Raw genomic sequence first — 22,728 nt, 5'->3', positions numbered from 1 at the left:
TTTAACATGTAAACCCAAGCCTAATATTTGCAGGTCAATATCCCAACTGAAAAAGTCTCATTGCAATCTAATATGCACATTCCTGATTTTTTTGAAAAGATAATTTCCATACCCATCCCACTTTATTGTGAAGGAAGCCTAGCATCCAGAAAAAATGCTCAAAGCAAAGCGTATAAAGTCACTACCACTTGGGAACCAGTTCCCTTTTAAGATCTGTCCAAGATCACTCTGTCATAAACTAATATACCAAATTGTCCGTGAGCCATGCTTCTGTAACATTTCCCTTTTGAACTTTTATTATGAAAATCAATTTATGCAGTTACAGCAAATGACAGAAACCTTGACTTTCATTACACATAATTACGTTTGGTCATTAACACAGTTAATTTTTGTAAAACCTATTTAGATTTTCTATTTTAAAACAGCATGGTACTGCCCACTAAACAGAACCCATTCAACTGTGTGGGGTTTGAGGGATTAAAGCAGCACTGCACTGCCTGTCAAATGCTTTCCGAAGAGCGATCCGAATGTGGGGTTATTCATGGTGATGTAATTTTCTCTTACATCACTTCCGGTTTGTGGAAGTAAACAGGAAGTCGGGTCAGTGGTGGCCATCTTGGATACATGTGGTATAGTGACCATATCTCTCATAATGCTCACTGGAAGTTAAACATGGCACCTCATGGCAATGAGTATTGGGTACATTGTACCCCTACTCATTTACGAAAGTGTCAAAAATAAAGACTTGAAGGCTTATATGCAAGTTATTGGCCATATAAAGGGTATGGGGGCCCTGGTACTACCCTGGGGAACATGTATCAATGAAAACTTTTCTTTAAATGTTTTAAAAAAGTGATTTTAATTAGTGAAACAAAATGAAAAATTCCTTTAACCACTTGACCACTGGGCACTTAAACACCCTTAATAACCAGACCAATTTTCAGCTTTCGGTGCTCTCGCATTTTGAATGACAATTACTCAGTCATGCAACACTGGACCTATATGAAATTTTTGTCCTTTTTTTCACACAAATAGAGCTTTCTTTTGGTGGTATTTAATCACCGCTGGGTTTTTTTTTTTTTGTGCTATAAAAGAAAAAATACCGAAAATTCTGTAAAAAAACGAATTTTTCTTTGTTTCTGTTAGAAAATTTAGCAGATTAGTAATTTTTTCTTCATAAATTTTGGCCAAAATTTATACTACTACATATCTTTGGTAAAAATAAGTACAAATTGGTGGATATTATTTGGTCTTTGTGAAAGTTATAGAGTCCACAAGCTATGGTGCCAATATCTGAAAATTGATCACACCTGAAGGACTGACGGCCTATTTCAATTCTTGAGACCCTAACATGCCAGAAAAGTACAAATACCCCCCAAATGACCCCTTTTTGGAAAGAAGACATTCCAAGGTATTTAGTAAGAGGCATGATGAGTTTTTTGAAGTTGTCATTTTTTCCCACAATTCTTTGCAAAATCAAGATTCTTTTTACTTTTTTTTTTTTTTTCACAAAATTGTCATATTATCAGGTTATTTCTCACACACAGCATATGCATACCACAAATTACACCCCAAAACACATTCTGCTATTACTCCCGAGTATGGCGATACCACATGTGTGAGACTTTTACACAGCGTGGCCACATACAGAGGCCCAACATGCATGGAGCGCCATCAGGTGTTCTGGAGCACCCAGGACAATTCTGACATTTCTCTCCTACATGTAAAAATCATAATTTATTTGCTAGAAAATTACATAGAACTCCAAAACATTATATATGTTTTTTTAGCAAACACCCTGGAGAATACAATGGTGGTCTTTGCAACTTTTTATCTCGCACGGTATTTGCGCAGTAATTTTTCGAATGCTTTTTTTTGGAAAAAAAACAGTTTTGTGCTTAAAAAAAAAAAAAACACAGTAAAGTTAGCCCAATTTTTGCATAATGTGAAAGATGAAGTTACGCTGAGTAAATAGATACCTAATATGTCACTCTTCAAAATTGCACACGCTCGTGGAATGGCGGCAAACGTCGCTACTTAAAAATCCCCATAGGCGACGATTTACATTTTTTTTACTGGTTATATGTTTTGAGTTACAGAGGAGGTCTAGGGCTAGAATTATTTCTCTCGCTCTAACGTTCGCAGCGATACCTCACATGTGTGGTTTGAACACCGTTTTCATATGTGGGTGGGACTTACGCATGCGTTCGCTTCTGCATGCGAGCACATGGGGACAGGGGCGCTTTAAAAAAAAACATTTTTTTTTATTGTTCATTTTACTTTATTTATTTTAGTTTGACATTTTTTTCCCCAAAAATAATTTTTTTGATCACTTTTATTCCTATTACAAGGAATGTAAACATCCCTTGTAATAGGAATATGGCATGACAGGTCCTCTTTACAGTGAGATGTGGGGTCAATAAGACCCCACATCTCACCTCTAAGCTGGGAAGCCTGAAAAAAAAAAGATTCTGGCTTTGATCGTATTAGCGATTCGGTAGAAGCACCGGAGGGCGGAGGGCGGCGGGAGATGTCTATGGCTGGGTATTGCAGGGTATCACCGACTATGGCTGGGTATCTCAGAGCATGGTGTTGCAGAGTACTGCGTTGCAGAGCATTGCAGGGTATTGGCGGGTGTTGCAGAGCATTGCAGAGTGTTGCAGGGTATTGGCGGGTGTTGCAGAGCATTGCAGAGTGTTGCAGGGTATCGGCGGGGGTTGCAGAGCATTGCAGAGTGTTGCAGGGTATCGGCGGGGGTTGCAGAGCATTGCAGAGTGTTGCAGGGTATCGGCGGGGGTTGCAGAGCATTGCAGAGTGTTGCAGGGTATCGGCGGGGGTTGCAGAGCATTGCAGGGTATCGGCGGGGGTTGCAGAGCATTGCAGAGTGTTGCAGGGTATTGGCGGGTGTTGCAGAGTGTTACAGGGTATTGCAGAGCGTTGCGGAGTGTTGCAGGGCATTGCGGAGTGTTGCAGGGCATTGCGGAGTGTTGCAGGGCATTGCGGAGTGTTGCAGGGCAATGCGGAGTGTTGCAGGGCAATGCGGAGTGTTGCAGGGCAATGCAGAGTGTTGCAGGGCAATGCAGAGTGTTGCAGGGCAATGCAGAGTGTTGCAGGGCATTGCAGAGTATTTGCAGGGAATTGCAGAGTAATGCAGAGTATTTGCAGGGAATTGCAGAGTAATGCAGAGTATTTGCAGGGAATTGCAGAGTAATGCAGAGTATTTTCAGGGAATTGCAGAGTATTTGCAGGGATTTGAGGGGTTAATTTTCGGTGAGCAGCGATGTGGGCACTGCAGATGCAGCCCACATCGCTGCTGACACCGATCTCTTCCCCCTCCGCTGTACCGATCGGTACAGAGAGGGGGAGGGAGGAACCGGCGTCATAACATGACGCCGGCTTGTTTACAAGTGATCACTCCGTCATTTGACGGAGCGATCACGTGGTAAACGGCCGTGATTCGTGATGCGCCGGGTCCACTGGACCCAGCGGTCACGGATGCTCTCGTGTGCGCGCCCCAGGGGGCGCGCGAGAGCAGAATTCTGGGAGGCCGTTAATTAACGGCCTCTTAGAGTTAAACAACCGCCCTGATGCCGTTAATCGGCAATGGGCGGTTGTTAAGTGGTTAAATATAATGTTCTTAATCTGCTTGTAAAGTGGCTCATCTCTACCGTGTATAGAATCTCCTGCAGCAAAACTGATTTTGTAAAGAAAAAAAGTTACAATAAAATTGCTGGCAATACGCAAATGTAAAAAAAAAAGGTGCCCCCCCCCCCCCCCAATTTCCCAATCCATACCAGGCACGTTGGATCTGGTATGGATCTTAAGGGGAACTCCATGCCAAAATGTTTTTTTAAAAAAACAGCATGGGCTCCCTCCCAGAATCCGTTCAATTCCTCTATCTGAGCATGCAGCCCAGCTTAGGAAAGGGGGATGACAAGTGAGTGCCCCCCTTCTAAACCTTACCAGGCCACATTTCCTCAACATGAAGGGGTGCTTTGGGCATGGGGGCTCTGCCCCCCCACCCCAAAGCACCTTGTCCCTATGTTGATGGGGACAAGGGCCTCTTCCCAAGAACCCTGGGCTTTGGTTGTGGGAGGCTACGGCAGGAGGCTTATTGGAATCTTATTGGAATCTTTAACAAGGGGCCCCCTGATCCTGGCGCCCTCCCTATGTGAATGAGTATTGGGTACATTATATCCCTACTCATTTACGAAAGTGTCAAATATTGACAGGAGGCGTTTTTTGACAATTCCTTTATTAAAAAAAAAATGTCCCCCAATGTGGATCCATCATTAATCATGACGCCTGTCTGACCCCCCCAAAAAAAAGCTCTGTCCGCAGCAAAGGCTAACCGCCGAATGCTTGCTCTGCCATTTGACCGTTCTTAAATAGGTAGGGGGTGGGCCACCTGCTGATACCTAGCAGTACCTCCCCTTGTGACGTCACAGACCAGTGCATGCTGGGACGAAAATAAAATAGAGTGTAAATCTCCCAATTGGGGCACTAGTTCTGGTGACCTGGGGGGACACAAGGGATTCTCTTTGCAGGGATTTCCTCTTACTTCCTGTTTGTCTATGGGCAGTAAGTGAAGTGAAAGTAATCTCCACAATGGCACACAGATGGTGATAAAAAAAAAAGTAAAATCTGTCAGGGTTTATAATCCTCCCTTACTCTATCCAAAAAAAAAAAAAAAAAAAGTTTCGGCTATAGTTCTGCCTTAAGCCCTTGTACACATGGTCGGTCATTCTGACGAAAAATGTCTGATCGGACCGCGTTGTCGGATAATCCGACCGTGTGTGGGTTCCATCTGACTTTTTCTGTCGGAATGTCCGACCAACAAAGTTTGAGAGTTGGATATAAACGTATAAAAAAATGATCCGATCAGACTTTGTCGGCAAAGCGCCGCTATTGCGTTGTATTGTGGACGGTTTTAACCCTTTCTTGGCCTCTAGCGGGGGTAAAAGCGCCCCCGCTAGTGGCCGAAAATGCGCTGCAAATCTGACGGTAAAACGCCACTAAAAATAGCTGTGTTTTACCGCCGACGCTATGGGCGCGGCAGTGTGAAAGAGGTCTAAATATGGGTGTAACATGAAACATGCTCAGAAAGGTGGAGTTATCTTGGAAATTACGGTGCCTGAAGTTCTGCTTTAAGTGCATTCTCTGTGGGTTTTTTTGTTCTGATTAGTCCCTCTGGGATACACTTTTCCTTTCCATTTTAACATGTTAAATGAACTTTGAATGTACAGATGGTAAGTAGGTGTATTGGGATATGGCTAAGTAAATATTTTCTAATTAGCTAAATGAAAATCATGTTCTGTGTAGCTTCAGTGCCTTCAGTGTGACTCACTGGAAAGTAATCTCTCTGGATGTTGTTTGATGATAAAGACGTTAAATGACAATTGACCTTTTGGTTTTCCATTGTCCTTGCTGTCTGTTAGATTTTTTTCTTTTTTTTTTTTTTCTTTAATTGGAGTGTGTTTTGAACTACAGGCGTAAATTCGAAAATATTTATATTTCATAAAATCTGTGCAGTTGTTTATTATAGTGTCAGCATTTACTTTTTCTTATCTTTACATACACTGTTATGTAACTTTGTAAGGCCTGGTTCACACCTTTGCAAATTTACTTGTGTTTTGTAACCCATAAAAACGCATGTGTCACAAAAATACATTGAGTCTAATGGTGTCATTCACATCTGTAAGCTGTTGTAAAAAAAATTACATAATTTGAAGCATTTCTTTATTTAAATTTTTAGGATTATGGCTTATAGCTAGTGACAATCTAAAATTCAGTATGTCAAAAAAGTTGAATATTACATAAGAACAAACAAAAAAAAAAAAAAAAAGATTTTTACTACAGGCTTACTGAAAAGTATGTCCATATACAGTATAGTATGCACTCAATACTTGGCCGGGGCTCCTTTTGCATGAATTACTGCATCAATGCGGCATTTTATGGAGGCGATCAGCCTGTGGCACTGCTAAGGTATTATGGAAGCCCAGGTTGCTTCGATAGTGACTTTCAGCTCGGCTGCATTGTTGGGTCTGGTGTCTCATCTTCCTCTTGACAATTTCCCACAGATTCCCTATGGGTTTTAAGTCAGGTGAGTTTGCTGGCCAATCAAGCACAGTGGTACCATGATGATTAAACCAGGTATTGGTACTTTTGGCAGTGTGGGCAGGTGCCAGGTCCTACTGGAATTGAAATCAGCATCTCCATAAATCTGCTCAGTAGGGGGAAGCATGAAGTCCTCTAGAATTTCCTGCTTGAAGGCTGCCCTGACTTTGGACTTGAAAAAACAAAGTGGACCAAAACCAGCAGATGACAGCTGGCTTCAGTGAAGAGGAGAGATCACCGACAAAGTCTGAAAAAGCCTGAGTGATGACGTCACCCATAGGCTTACTATGGGACATCAGTTGTCATCTGTCCCTTCACTACAGCGAAGCTGGCACTGGGGCCCAGTCATGTGAACGGACTGAAGCTGCCTCAGATTAGGTAAGTATACAGATCTTTCCTGTACAGGGTAGATAGACTAGGCTTATAATGGGAGGGGGAGTATGTTTACGTCTATTTAAACAGCTTTGCCATTCTTTTCATTTGACATGTGTCCATGGCGAGCATTTTCCAATTTTCATTTTGTCGTTGCCTAATTTTCCTTTATGTTCTGTTTTGCTGTAAAGTGTGCAGTGCGCGCAGCCACAAAGGGAAGGATCTTGGTACTGGAGGGATTAGAAAAAGCCGAACGGAATGTCCTGCCGGTGCTGAATAATTTGCTGGAGAACCGGGAGATGCAGCTTGAGGATGGCAGGTTCCTTATGTCTGCTGAACGTTATGACAAACTGCTTCAGGTAAGCCGAAAAAAAAAATAAAAAAAAATATTTATATATAATATATAATAAATATATATATATATATATATATATATATATATATATATATATATATATATATATATATACATACACACACACACACACACACACACACACACACACACACACACACACACTAAAAGCATGTATGCACAATTGATTGAAATATACTTTTTTTTTTTTTTTTATCTTAATGCCACATATAAAAATAAAATTATTGTAATACAGAGTTTTGTATTCAATGTTCTTGGAAGTGCAAACAAGATCAGTCTACTAAATTAAGCATACACTTATGTACATTTATATAGCTTGTGTCATGTGGAATATAGGTGTAATTTTATTATGTAAGGTAAATGGTTTTTCTAACGCACGTATTTAATTACATTAAGGATTATTATCTGCTATCTTATGCAAACCATTTGTCTTAATTTAAGTCACCCATTTGTTAAAAAATACTTTAAATTATCACTGGTAATGTGAAAAGGGAATCAGCTTTAATGTCAGATTGTTGTTAAACTGATTAGTAGCAAACAGCTTTGTTTTCATTCTGGCTAATGTCTTTCCTGAAAATTAGGATAATTATTGGAAAATCATCAGGTCATGATCATAATTTACTTTAAAGAAAGGAACAATATATTATCCCTAATATATTTTAACAATAGCCTTACTTGACTTCTCATGGGATAGACTGTGCAGGCCGGAATAGAAGGAAAACCCAAAAATAGAGTAGTGGGAAAATGTACTGTTTCTATTTGTCCTGCTGATTATTGGCAACAAGACTAATAAGGGCTTGTTCATACCAGATGCTTTGGGTCTAGGTTGCAGCCCCAGAGCATAGACAAGGCATAATGTCTTGTTTCCTATGGTGTCAGTTCACAGCATTACCTTGCTGTGGTGTGTGCTGAAAAGAGTACCAGAGTACTTTTTTTTTTTTTTTTTTTTTTTGAAATGTCAGTTGCTGGTGTGAACGAGCCCATAAACTGAGAGTTCATTTGTAGGAACAAGCCCCTGAACTTTGAGAAATATAACGTGGAATATTTGACTGCACGCTTAAAAAAAACCTAGCTACATTCAGAATAATATGGCTTCTATGGAACATCATGTATTTCCATTAGTACTTACTTGCTCTTTGCTGCCCAATACCCATCTCCCTCCTCCAATTCATAATTGAGGCTCGATTGGGAGTGTCTAATGGGAGGGACACTTGGTAACCTCTGACTTATCTGGATATTTTTTCCTCCTCCCTACATCTTCTCTTCCTTTTCCTTATATCTAATTATGTTCCTGTTCTATTCTGTATAATATTACATTTGAATTGTTGGAGTATCTTTATATACTAATGACACTCTCACTCTGATCTGCTTTGCATATGTATTGGCGTATTCAAAAAGATACCTTGTATTTTTTTTCAAAATGTAAGCATTATTTGTTGTAATATTTAGTAACTAACATTATTACCTCCAACTTATATGGCTCATTTACAAAAAAAAAAAAAATCACATTTTTCTAACATCATTATGTTTTGAGATTGCATTGTTCTTCTATGTAATTTATAATATAAACCTTTACTAAACAAAGAGCTAAAAGATGAAAAAGGGCAGGTTTTGCAGGGAATTTCCTTAATTTTGGAGAGATTTCACTCACTTCCTGGTCAGAAAAGCAGGGTTGAGACAGTAGCTAACTTACGTGTATGTCTCGAAGTAGACCTTTATGTGCCATGACATGCATCCTGTGCCCAGCTGCCAGTATCCCTCTGTACACAGTACACCTCCTCTGCACTAGGTATGTTCTGATGCTGCCCTACAGGCTCCCTTCCTGACCTTGTATTAACCCCAGGCAGGCATGATGCCCAGTGCCCACCATACCTGGTACAATAGACAAGCATCCATCACATACCTTCTGTTCCTGTCCAAAACTGCTCCAGATTGCAATATGCACCACACCTGGGACACTGATTAGAAAACTTGCTTTAATATTATTACATGACATACAGCACTGAGAATGCAGTGAGTGAATGCATTGCAGTATCTGCTATAATATGAGTGCAGAAAAGAGAGCCGTGTCTGTTGGCTTAGGCTTGCCCACCACAGAGTAAGTGGACGTGGGGTTACCTCATACTCCATATTTGGCTACCACAGTCACTGATATATGCTTCTGATATGTGCTTCTACCCACGTTTCTATTGGCTTTCACGTTTTCACCTTAAAATACTGCCTTCTGTTAATAGTGAGTTTCTATGAGGTGCCTATTTCATGCACATTATCTACTTCCCAACTGCCCATAGCAGATTTTATGCTACAGGGTGGGCGTTCTGTGCAGAATCACATATATAGTTTGTGTATGTGTGTGTGTGTGTGTATATATATATATATATATATATATATATATATATATATATATATATTATAGATAGAGATATATATATATATATAGATAGAGATATATATATATATATAGATATATATATTTATTTTATGTATGTGCACTTCTGGGTAGGGGATGCGCACGCACCCTGGCCAGAGTGCCGCTTTTGCTGTGATTAGTCAGCGGGTGTCTGCCACCCCTGCTGGACAGAGCTCTGCATATGTAAACAATGCAGAGCGTCGTCCCAACAGTGGGAAGGTGATGGATTTTCTTTAGAGTGCAGATCTGAGGAGGGAGCACAAGCGACTTTCACCCATTCACCAGTTGGCTATAGCTGCACAAATTTTTACGCACAGGTCACATTGAACTGGGACAATTTGTATGGACTCATGATTTTTATATATAGTTGTTTACTGTTTTGGATATAAAATCTTTTTTGCACACATGCATTTTGCACATTGTCATGTTAAGCACTTTATGTTAGTATAAGTGGATATATGTAAGATCTATATGTATATGATGTAAGTGCTACAATTATTATTTTTCCAGACAGGACTTTTCTGAAAGAGACAGGGTGTACATATTCTTCTTAAGGTCGCATCAAATTTTAAGAGGTGACAATGGTCTACATATACACATGCTGTAGTACTCAATTTAAAGAGACAGCATACAGTCACTTCATTATATTTTTTTACCTTTCATTTTTTTTTAATTTGATTTATTTTCCTATATTCTTATGGATATCACATTCTAATTATCAGGCAGCACCACCCATACCTCTCTTTCTATTCACCCCCTCTGCTGAAGACAAGCAAATCCTGAAATACAATTAAATTAACACTGTACTTCTCAAAGCAGTTCTAAAAAAAAAAAAGAAATAAGTATTAAGGGCCACTACAGAGTAAAGGCTCCAGTTGTGTTTGCTTGTGGGCTCTATCATGTACCTCCTACAGTTGGGTGATTTTTGGGATACAGGAGATGATGGTTTCGGTCCTCTCAGGCCCTAATTGACAGGTAAGTGGGTAAATTTAAAAAAAACAGCTGTAAGTAATATACAAGCAGTGTCAGAGCTTAACACAACCATGGAAACAAGCCAAAGTCAGGCAATAATGATAACAAGTCTGTAAGAGACAACACGGGATCGATGAACAGTAGGGGATATAGGACGACTAGGACACATGGGCTCCAGCAGCTCCCCGCCAAGATCTGGGAAATCTCTAATGTATATGAAAAGGAAAATAGTAGGGCGCCAGATCAGTGTGTCATTTGCAGCACCTGTCACTACCACCTGTTAGCTGGCAGAAGCCTGCGGTGAGACGCCGCCAAGTCTATCCACCAACGGGTCCCTTCTGATCCCCTGCAGCTGCTGTTGGCTTAGCTAGTCTGGAGAGAGCTGTGATTGCATGCCGCCCTGCCACTGGAGCAGTATACAGGTTACCCTACATATAGTAAAGTGTTTCTTTTTATACATCAGGGGACACAGAGCCATACTAGTTACTATGTGGGTTATAGGCCACCTTCAGATGATGGACACTGGCACGCCCTAAGACAAGAAGTGCATTCCCTATATAACCCCTCCCACTACTAGGAGTACCTCAGGTTTTTTTCGCCAGTGTTCAAGGTGTTGGTCACGAGTAAAGATGTGCTGTGCTGAGATCCACTGGAGCAATCCTTGCCTGGTCTAGCCATGCTGACCGGATACATTCAAAGTGTCCTCTTTTGGGCCAAATTGAATGATACCCGGGACTCGTATCCAAAGAAACAAGGTTTTGCCTGCAAATGCTTCTCTTTTTAGAGAGCTGGATCCTGGGATCCAGTACTTTTTGGTTGTGAGGTTATAAAGTTTTACTGGCAGGTTGCTGTTGCAGGTCCAGGATTGTGGGTTACCTCTAAGTTCCCCTGCTGCTGAAGGTTTACAGAGCTCACCATGAAGGGTGAAGATTGGGTCTGTTGGTTTACCACAGAAAACCCTGCAGCAGCAAGGTAAGGGGAGATTTCTAAGAAATATTTTTGAATTTTCTTATATCTCCTTTAAGAAAATGTTGTCATGCCTATATGTCACCACTGGGGGCTGTATTGAGCACTCACCGCCTCCTGCTGGAAACGGCACTGTGTCAGGAGCTGATTACTTCCTCCATTCCTCCTGCCAAAGTAGCAGATCCTCCGGTAAGCAAAATGAGGAATTTGTCTCCCTGCCTGTGGCCCCCTTATGCGGGGATCCCCCCCCCCCCCCCCGGTGGGTATAAGACCTGGGTTCATTTTTTTTTCGGGAAAAAAATAAAAACGGGGGAAATGCATCGGTCGCTAGGCGGCTTTTGTAAATCACCCCCCCGCTCACTCTAGGTTCTCGAGGATACCTGTAGATCTCCGCTCGCACTGGAAAACCCGGGGTGGAGCCGTAGGCAATGTGGGGTGGCAGGGCTAACAGCGTCTGCATTTTCTGACACCAGGTGCATGTGGAGGAAGCTTTTAAAAGCACACTGTGTGCTGCTGCTGGTTGTGGAGGGACACACGAGCAAAGAGGTGGCAGTATTTCAGGTTTGACACAGGCATTTCTTTTTGACACATTGTTACTGCTTCAGGCTGAGCATTAGTAGCAGCAATATTTTGCTGGACTATATCCTAGCAGTGTATGCATTCCTTCCGGTAGTGCCTCTACTTTGTGCATCAGACTATGAGTGGAAGGGGGACAAGGAACTCCTCAAAGGGTTCTAGGGGATCAATTGTTTTAAAACAACCTAAATCCATGTCCAAGAAAATGTAATTCTCCTCTGAGAGGGATGCGGCTGGTCAGAGTGAGCCATCAGGGGAGACTGGTGTTGCAGCAGCGCTGGACACTTCAGGCCCTATATATATCACACAGGAGTTTTTTTTCTTCTACTATTTCTAGTTTGGAAAAGAAGATTGAAGCCATCATCACTCTCCATAGTGGATCCAAGCGTAGCAGATCCCCATCCAGTGCTCAGGATCCTCATCCTGAAGTGCAAGGAATCAGGAAGTTCTTCCAAAAGATCAGGAAGACGCTGATATCTCTTCTTCCGAGTGTCCTAATATGGAGGGAGTAGTCTCACAAGACAGTTTGCTGGTACACTCCCTTAATAAATAGGTTTACTTAACCTTTTTCCTGCCTGTAGAGCAGTCTATTGATGAGCCCACCTCTGGTTTGGGATCACTAAAGCCTTCCCCATCTGGGGATGCTTTTCCTATCCATTCATGGCTAAAAAAAAGCTGATATATTCTGAATGGCAACACCCGGATAAGCAGTTTTTTCCTACAAAAAAGTTTTCAACACTTTATCCTATAGAGGCGGAATTCTTTAAGAAATGGGGGGGGGGGGGGGGGGTCGATACTGCATCAGCCTTGGTAAATAAAAATCTCACTTGCCAATGCACAAATGTTAAAGGATCCAACAGATAAAGTTTGAATTTCTTTTTAAGATTTTTAAACTGTCTCTGGCAAGTTCAGTAGCGCAGACGGTTATTCCTGATAAGCAGGCCCAGCAATGGGCTGTTGTATCAGATGCACTATGTTTGACGGTGGATGCTATGCAGGACTCTATTATTCAAGCCCCACGGCTTATGCTAGAACTAGTGCGTACACGCAGAGTCCTATGGCTGAAAAGTTGGTCAGCCGAAGCACTGTGTAAGAAGCTCTTGGCCAGTTTACCATTTCATGGTGAACGGTTATTTGGAGACGATTTAGATAAATATATCCAAAGGATTTGTAATGGGAAAAGTTTTCTCTTTTTACCAGTAAAGAATACGTTTTAAGCATTTCTCCTTTAAGCGTGCATCTTCTCCAGTGCCAGGAGCATCTGCCTCTAGGCAGTCTCGATGGCCTCCACCATCAAGCTCAAGAGGAAGACCTCAGGGGCAGTCCCACGGCTAAAAGAGGAGGTGGGGCAGAAAGCCTGCAAAACAAAATGCTAAAGCTTCCTTATGAAGGGGTGCCCCCGCTTGCTCAGGTGGGGGGGGAAAGGCTTCTGCAATTTTCAAAGATCTGGCAGGAACAATGTCAAGACAGATGGGTGGCTTCCTCAATTTCTCTAGGTTACAAACTAGAATTCCTGTCTTCTCGTTTTCTAAGATCAAATGTTCCCATAGCTTCAGAATAGAGGAAGTCTCTTTCTAGCTCTGGATCACCTCTTATCCCAGGAGGTGATTTCGGAGGTTCCCACAGAGGAACAGGGTTCAGGGTTTTATTCAAACTTTTTCATGGTTCCAAAACCGAACGGGGAGGTAAGACCCATTCTACATCTCAAAGATCTGAACCGGCACTTAATATCCGGTCCATTCACATGGAGTCAATCCGATTGGTTGTCTCCATTTTGCAAGGAGGGGATTTTTTGGCATAGATCGATATCAAGGATGCATATTTCCACGTGCCAATATTTCTTGCTCATCAGAAATTTCTATGCTTCGAGGTAGAAAATCGTAATTTTTAAGTTTCTGGCTCTGCCATTCGGTCTAGCCACCGCACCACGTGTGTTCACAAAGATTCTGGCACTTCCTTTAGCCAGGTTAAGGGCTCAGGGTATAACTGGCCTAGCCTATCTAGACGATCTGCTTTTAGTAGATTAATCAGTCTCCAGTCTAAACCAAAGTTTAATCTCAGCTGTAAGCTACCTGGAATTCCTAGGCTGGATTCTAAACCTAGAAAAATCCTCCTTAAAACCATCAAGGAGATTACAGTACTTAGGGCTGGTCATAGATACCGTTCAAAAGAAGGTATTCTTACCCTCTGCAAGAGTCTGCTCCATAAAGGAACTGATTCAACATGTCAAAGCAAAGGAAAATCCTTCCATTCATCTGTGCATGAAATTGTTAGGAAAGATGGTGGCTTTTTTCAAGGCCGTCCCTTATGCGCAGTTTCATTCAAGACTGCTACAAAACACCATTCTGTCCGCCTGGAACAAGAAGGTCCAGTCTTTGGACTTTCAATGCACTTATCCCCCTGAGGTACATCAGAGCCTCAATTGGTGGTTGATATCCAGCAACCTTCAAAAGGGGAAATCCTTTCTACCAGAATCCTGGAAAGTGGTAACAACGGATGCCAGCCTTCTAGGCTGGGGAGCCGTCCTTGAAGAATCTTCTGTCCAGGGGAAGTAGTCCAAGTCAGAAAGGACCTTGTCCATCAACATTCTAGAGATTCGGGCAGTACATCTGGCTCTGGAGTCCTGGACACTCAGACTACGGAATTGTCCTGTCAGAATTCAAACCGACAATGCCACGACTGGCCTACATCAATCACCAGGGGGGTACGAGAAGTCGCGCAGCCAAAAAAGAGGTGAATCGTGTTCTAGCTTGGGCAGAAAGCAACATTCCTTGCCTATCAGTGATTTTCATTCCAGGGAATGAAAATTTGGCAGGTGGATTACTTGAGTTGCCAACAATTGTTTCCGGGAGAATGGTCCCTTCACCCTGACATCTTTCTGTCGATATGTCAAAGATGGGGTATTCCGGACATGGATCTGTTTACATCCAGATTCAACAACATAAAGTCGACAACTTTGTGTCAAGGATGAGGGATCCGCTGGCGTGCGGAACAGACGCATTGGTCTTTCCATGGGATCTGTTTTTTAACTGATCTATGCGTTTACTCTGGTTCTGCTGCTTCCACGCCTTATCCGCAGGGTCAAGCAGGAACAGAAGGAGGTGATTCTGGTGGCCCAGAAAATCTTGGTTTCCCGAGATCATAAATATGGCGGAGATCAATTTTGTTTGGGCACAACGTCGCAGACCGTGCAATTGTCAGTTAAAGTGACGCAGTGCCGTATCGCAAAAAAAAAAAAAGGCCTGGTCATTAAAGGGTTAAATAATTCTGGGGCTGAAGTGGTTAAACTGAGGCAGTAGGGTGGCCCTCCTGCACAAAATCAGGTACCTGTATGCGATTTTGTGCACGGGGCCTGGGGCACATGCGTGCGCTGCCGGCGATCTGCTCCCGCTGTGATTGGTAAAAAACGGAAGCCAATCAGCGTGTCCAGCAGACGCGATATCCGTGAGGACCTGCCGATCGTTCTCAGGAGGCAGAATGGTGGTCTGTCTATGTCAACAAGGCAGACCGCCATTCTGTCATAGAGGAAAATGAAACACAAAACTGTTTTCCCCTATTTAAAGCACACCCCTCACTGTTATAAAGCACCCCCTAGGGACACTTTTAACTTTGATTGTCCTGATATTAACATCTTTCCTGACAGTCTCATTTGTACAGTGACAGTGCATTTTTTTTTAGCACTGAACATTGTATTGGTGTTTTGGGGATTTTTTTTTTTACCAAAAACTTGTAGCAGATTACATATTGGCCTAAATTAATGCAGATATTTTTTTTTTTTATTTTTTTTTTATTAGATATGTTTTATAGCGGAATGTAAAAAGTATATATATTTTTTTTTTCTTCAAAATTGTTGGTCTTTTTTGTGTTTAAAGCGCAAAAAATAAAAACCGCAGAGGTGATCAAATACCACCAAAAGAAATCTATATTTGTGGGAAAAATGATATCAATTTTATTTGGGTACAGAGTCACACGACCACACAATTGTCAGTTAAAGCAACGCAGTGTTGTATCACAAAAAATGGCCTGGTCACGAAGGGGGTAAAATCGTACGGACCTGAAGTGGTTAAAAAAATAAGATTTTGAAATTGATAGCTGCAACGCATCTCAAAGTTGGGAGAGGACAACAAAAATCTGGCAAAGTAAGTGGAACTAACGAGTAAGAGCTGGAAAAACATTTTGCAACTAATTAGGTTAATTCCGTGTTCGCCAGTCTGTGAAAAGCTGGGTCTTAAAATTGTTTTACAATTTCATTATAATGTTCCTCAATATAAAATTCCAAAGACTTTAAAAATATCATCATCTACAGTACGAAATTTCAAAAGATTCAGAGAATCTGGAGACAAGACTGAAATGCAAATTTGCATACCTGTGATCCTTGGCCCTCAGATGGCACTGCATTGATGGACATCACTGCATGGGCTCAGGAATACTTCAAAAAAACGCGAACACAGTTCACCGTGCCATCCAAAAATGCAAATTAAAGCTTTAATATGCAAAGAAAAAGCTACAGTATATCTGAACATGATCCAAAAATGCAGCTGTCTTCTCTGGGCCAAAGCTCATTTAAAATGGTCTGTTGCAACCATTAGCGCTGCATCCTTCGAACTAAAGAGAAGAGGGAGCTTCCGCCTTGTTAACAGTATTCAGTTGAAAAGCCTTCTTCTCTGATGGTATCGGGTTGCATTAGTGCTTAATGTAATGTGCAACTTGCACAACTGGAAAGGCACCATCAATGCTGAAATATGCAGTATATCCAGGTTTCAGAGCAGCATATGCTTCCATCCAGACGTTTTTTTCAGTAAAGGCCTTGCATAGTTCAGTAGGACAATGCTAAACTGCATACTGCATCTATGAAAACAGCATGGCTTCATAGTAGAAGAGTACAGGTGCTTAATTGGCTTGCCTGCAGTCCACATCTTTCACCAATTGAATATATTTGGCATTTCTTAAAACTAAAAATACCACAAAGAAGACCCAGGACTGTTAAGCAGTTGGAACGTTATATCAGGAAAAAATGGGACATCATTCCTCCCCCTAAACTCTAGCAACTGGTCTCCTCAGTTACCAGCCTTTGACAGTGTTTATGAATAGAAGGGATGCTACACCGTAGTAAACATGCTTCTGTTCCAACTTTTTTGAGCCAGGTGAAGGAAAGAGGTGGAAGGCGCATGATCTGATGCTTTGATCAAATTGATACAGTTTATTTATATACAGAAACCATTAAAGATATATAAAAAATAGCTACGCATTCATAAAAACAGGGTTGCAAAATATACACATTAACATTTTTCAAATTGGACATGTCCATGCAAGGGCAAGTGCATGGACATATATATATTGGACCATAAGTATGTTGCTATCCATTTACATGCTGATTGTATGTTATTCTGTATGCACTTCATCAATACCGTTCTGTATAAGGGTTTCCGGTATCTCTAGGCCTTTCCACTGTTCTGTGATCTCACGCTTGATCTTGCTTGATTTGTTCTCTCTGTCCGGCCATTAATCTGTGGGTCATAAGCTGATGACAGACAGACTTCAATATTCAAGGCTTTGCAGCGAGCCCTCCAGAACCTGGACATGAATTGCACTCTTCTGTCAGGAACAATGCTGTTTTGCAGGCCTTATAATCTTACAATCTCCTTGATAAAGGCGTGTGCTGTATCCATGGCAGAGGGAGTACCCACCAGGGTCAGAAAGTGGACCATCTTCGACAGGCAATCGACCACTACCAGTATAGTGGAGAAGGGAAAATCCACTATAAAATCCTTGGACAGCCACGGGTAGTCTTCCACAGGTGGTCTGCGACTGGCAATGATCTTAACAGGCCCCAAGCTTGCATGCAAATTCCTTTATTTCGGGTACAGGTTGTACATGAGCCTACACATTCCTTGCAATCCTGTTTCAGGTTAGGCCACCAGTAGGATCACTGAATAAGCTCAGATGACTTATGGACCCCAAAATGGCTGGCAAGCTGGTGATCGTGGAAGGTTTTGAGGACCTGGACTCTGGCTCCCTTGAGTACGAAAATCTTGTACCCCGTGTTTTGGGAGGACTTCCTGTTTTTTGAGTGCAGAGATCTCCGATTCTGAGCATTGAGCAACGATCTGTTTGAGAGTTGTAAACTTGTGAAAAATCCTGGACAGTTGCACTCCGAAAAATAGCCTTTATGTATCAAAAATACATACCACAGCAGAACGGACAGAAGAGCTGACATGTTTCACACTATCAAACAGTGCTTAATGTGTCATCGCTGGTGTCCGTTCTGCTGTGGCATGTATTTTTGACACTTTGACAAATAAAGGCTATTTATTTATTTCGGAGTGTGCTTTTCCAGGATTTTTCTCAAGTTTATTGCTATATGCATTACCAGCACCTGTGGCTTCCTAGATAGAGGAGAGGTTTATTCCACATTAACCTGCCTGGAGCGGTGATATCTCTTTCACTGTTTGAGAGTTGACCTTAAATCAGGCTGAATCAGAAGAAAATTCTGAGGGGACAAGATGGTGTTGGGGCAACAGTCTCGGGAGTTTCTGGAAACGTGTGCGTGCATCTGCCTTCCCATTCTTGGACCTTGGGCGATACATGAGATGGAAGTTGAACCTTGAGATGAATGAGGCCTAATGAGCTTGCCTTGGCCTTAAACGTTTGGCTGATCTAATATATAATGGGTTAAGCTGCTCCTTCCAACAAGTGCCGTTATTCCTCCAGTGCGATCTTTATAGCCAATAGCTCCCTGTCTCCCACATCATAATTCCTCTTGGGTTGGCTCCTCTTCAGAGAGAAGAAAGCTACTGGATGCAGCAGTGCCGTAGGGACCTTGTGATTTGGACAAGACAGCCCCTGTGATGATTCCTGATGCATCCAAGACGGGGCAGTGCTTGGTCTGGGTGCTGCAGAACAGGAGCAGATGTGAACAAGGCCTTTCATTTATCAAAATCAGTTTGAGCTTCCTGGGACCACTAAAAATGGGTGTGTTGACGAGTCAGCTGGGTAATTGAGGCAACGATGCCTGAAAAGCCTCTAATAAATCTTCACTAGAAGTTGGCAAGCTCCACAAATCTATGGATGCCCTTTTTTATTAGTGGAGACTGGCCATTCCAGGATGATGGATACCTTCTGAGGATCTATGGCCACTCCGTCTGTGGAAATGATTAAGCCCAGGAATTGAATGGACGTTCTTGCGTTTGCATAAGTCCGTGTTTCCTTAGTGTGAACAGAACCTTTCTAACGTGGATTCTGTGTAGATCCAAGATGGCAAAGAAAATGAGAATATCAGGAAGTGATCCAGGAATTCTCTAAAATTGTCATTTACAAAATGCTGGAAGGTGGCCGGGGCATTACGCAGTCCAAATGGCATAGAATATTCAAAGTACCAAAGCAATTTCAAAAAGCTGTCTTGCACTCCTCTCCATCATGGTTACGCACCAGATTGTAAACGCCCTGTAATTCCAGTTAAGTAAAGATCTGAGCATCACAAAATCTCTGGTAGAGCTTAGAAACAAGTGGGATAGGATAGCGGTTCTTGATAGTGTTGTTGTTGTTTTTTTTTTTTTTTGAGCTCCCTATAATCCACACATGGCCCGAGGATATAGTCTTTCTTTTGCACAAAGATCTCAGCACCAGCTGGGGAGGATGAAGGATGAATGAACCCCTTTTCTAGGTTCTTGTCTATATATTGATGTAAAGCTTCAAGTTCAGTCTCTACAAGCTTAAATATTCATCCAAAGGGAATTTTTGCACCCAGTAACAACTTGCTTGGACAATCGTAAGGGTGATGAGGTGGTAAATGGTCAGCTGTCTTTTTTATCGAAAACATCCACAAAATGGTGGTAAACTGCAGGAATGTCTTGGCTGGTGTTGGCGGTCGGTTAGGCGGTGAGGAGGCTGGCACGAATTCAGGAATAAAGCAGGACTCAATCCAGTCAATTTGTGGATTGTGGCCCCATGGCCATGGGATTTCCAGGATCACAGGGAATATTGGTGAACAAAGAACATCAAAGCGAATAAACTGTAGATGGCTGGATTCAGTCAAGGTAAGTATGGGTAGAGTCTCTTGTGTAACGCGACCAGATCTAGGGATGGTGCCATCGGCCAAGTGGACTTCAAGTCTTTGCTTTTTGGTTTGGAGGGGAATACAACATTTTCTTGCTAGAGAAATGTCCATGAAGCAACTGCATGCCTCAGAATCAGCTATTGCTGGCAGTCTGACCTCCCCTTCCACCACCTGTAATGAGACATGAAGAATGAGGTGAGTCAGGGAATTTAGAAACCTGGAAGCATGTAGGGGTGTAGGGAGAGGACTTACTGGGTCTCACAAGACAGTTGCACAGGAAATGTCCAGCTCCTCCACAGTAGAGACAGAGGTTGGCCTGTCGGTGGCGAAGTCTTTCATCAGGGGTTAGAGCAGAGTAAACCAAACCAAGCTGCATAGGCTCTCCTTCAGAAGCAGTTACAGTAGATGATGCAGGCACAGGTGTTGGAGCAAGTGGGAACTTTGGTAGCATCCATGATGGTCGGAAGAATTGTATATGCTCCGTCCGCTGCTCCCACAGGCGTCTGTAGAGTTGGATCGCCAGCTGAATGTTAAAGTAAAGTGCAGAGCTAGAATATGAGTAAAATTCTTTTGAATACAATGTACAAAACTACATAAATGTCCATAAGTAAAAATATAGGGACCAATGTAGGTCCTAATAGTGATAAACCAAAAAGCAGTCCAGTGGAATGGAAAAACCAATCCAGCTGTATCAAAACAATATATCAGAGTGTAAGTGTCACATAATTGGTAAACAATTGATAGAAGATCCACCACCAAAGTCACCAATCGCTTACCGGAACGATTGAACTCAAATAGGTGTACACCTAATGAGTCAATCAGGCTTTTGTGAGGTACCAGAGATGGTTCAGGCTCACAGCAAAGGCTCAATCTCCAGGGGGTGTTCTGACCAGTGGATATCAGCAGATATATATAGGGCAGACAGCCAAACCATTAGATATGGAAAGAAAAAGGAGGGCACATAGCGTAATTCCATATGGAATAAATGAAATTTAATCAGAAAATATGAAGGTTACACTCACATTTCCATAGATAAAAACAGCGCTTGTAAGACCGTAATAGCGGAATCAGCTAGACTTCCCAGCTGAATGAGCCCCTCTCGTGTGGCTGGGGTCTGTGCTTGTGCTAACTCATCTTTGGGAGCTTCAGGTAGTTTCAGCTGATATTGGTATCTGAGGGTGGCCTCGTTCCACCGTGTGTCTGCAGACCATTTGTCCACTGTATAGTCCTCTGCAGGGCGCCACCCTTGCTGCAAGGTATGAAAGGCAGATTCAGCCATGGCCATGCGTTGTGGATCATCATATAATAAGGACATGGCCTCAAAGAATGCATCCACTGTGTTGGTTAAGGCATTCTTCTGCTCTAGCAGGTAGTGGGCCCAAGACTGTGGTTCATCAGAATACAGAGAAATAATGAACCCCACTTTGACAGTCACGAGAATAAAAGTTCATGGCTGAAGGGCCAGGTTTTGCAAGCAGGCATTCTTGAACGCTCTGAACTTTCGTCGGTCACCCGAGAAACGTTCCGGAGTGGGTACCCTTGGTTCAGGAGGTGGGACCACCATGGTAGAAGCAGAAGCTGAGCATTTTTGGGCAGGTGATGAGGAGGTACCGTCTGCAGCAGGCAGATTAGGAGTTGCTGTAGCAGAAGACATCAATAGGTTTTGCAAGCGACCCTCCCAACTGGAAATATCCATTTTGTAGGCTCATCAATGCTTGGGTAAGGGCTGGGACTTGCTGGCACAAAGCCTCCAGTAAGGAAGCACGTTTGTCGGCCTCTGACATACTGGCTGGATGATACTGTCACGTACCTGGTCAGAGACCAAAGTGCTGTGTGGGCTTCCCCTGTGGCTGAGTGCAGGACACCCCTGAAGGTGGTAACATGGAGTGCTCTGCCCAAAGAAGCAGATTGCCAGCTGCGACAAGCTGAGTGATGCAATGATGTCTGCTGGATGGTGGCTGGTGCAGGGCAGCCCAATTGCAAGAGAGGATTTTTGTTTTCTTCAGAACTCGGCTTTACAGCTCCCTAAAGAATGAAAAATATGAACATTTAAATATTCATAGCCAGGAGACGGTTGCAATTTATTTCACATACAGTACTATAATTTCTCTGCATTATTTGTAAATGTATTTTGATTCCCATAAAGATTTAAAACTATATCTGCAGAATTTAGGATGTGCATTAGTTTTTTAGGCATTTTGGATGTAAAATGTAATTCACAAATATTGGCTTACCATAGAAACGCATACTTTTTGGAGCGTTAAAGGCTAGTATGTTTGGTAAAACTAATTTATAAGAGTTGCATGAGAGGGAAATTACCATGGAAACCAGATTAAGATTTATAATGCTTATTTTAATATTGTAAGATATTAAATGACTATTCATGAAATCCTAATAGATCAATATAAGTGTACCATGTATGCAGTTAAAATGATTACATAATAGAAATGCCCAGACAGTATGGCAACTAAGATCTTTAATCACAAGCAGATCTTTGGCAGACTTGGATGCATTGCACATTGTAATAACACTATATAACAAACAGTCACATTTTCCACAGAGCCAATGTATGTGTATGACAATTGCATGTCATAACTGTCTTTTTTCACATATTATGGCCATTACCTGTAAACAATAATAATCAGTGTACAGGAAAAAATGTTCAGAAAACCCACTGTAAACCGTGCATTGTATACATATAGCCAAATAAAATTATTATAATTCAGTGTATTCCTCAGAAAATATATACGTTTTTAGCGAGATGGTATAGAACCCCAGCATGATTGGCACAGATATACCCAACTGTAGATAATCTTTGCTGGAGGGGATGTAGAGAAAAGGGAACACCCTTCCACATTTGGTGGTCCTTCCCCCAAATTAGGG

General features: G+C 42.1%; 1 protein-coding gene across 3 annotated transcripts in view; it reads left to right on the top strand.

Moving 5' to 3' along the window:
- The window catches only part of VWA8 (von Willebrand factor A domain containing 8), a 678,220-nt gene that overhangs the window by 124,191 nt on the left and 531,301 nt on the right, over positions 1-22,728 (top strand). For all 3 annotated transcript variants that reach the window (XM_077483183.1, XM_077483182.1, XM_077483184.1), the window contains exon 6: positions 6,681-6,848. In XM_077483183.1, coding sequence (XP_077339309.1) covers positions 6,681-6,848 — 168 coding nt within the window. The remainder of the gene's footprint in view (positions 1-6,680; positions 6,849-22,728) is intronic.

The sequence above is a fragment of the Lithobates pipiens genome, unplaced genomic scaffold, assembly GCF_037356315.1.
Source record: "Lithobates pipiens isolate NorthernLeopardFrog02 unplaced genomic scaffold, aLitPip1_a1.2 Scaffold_16, whole genome shotgun sequence".
Taxonomy (NCBI): Eukaryota; Metazoa; Chordata; class Amphibia; order Anura; family Ranidae; genus Lithobates; species Lithobates pipiens.
This window is presented reverse-complemented; position numbering and strand designations above follow the sequence as displayed.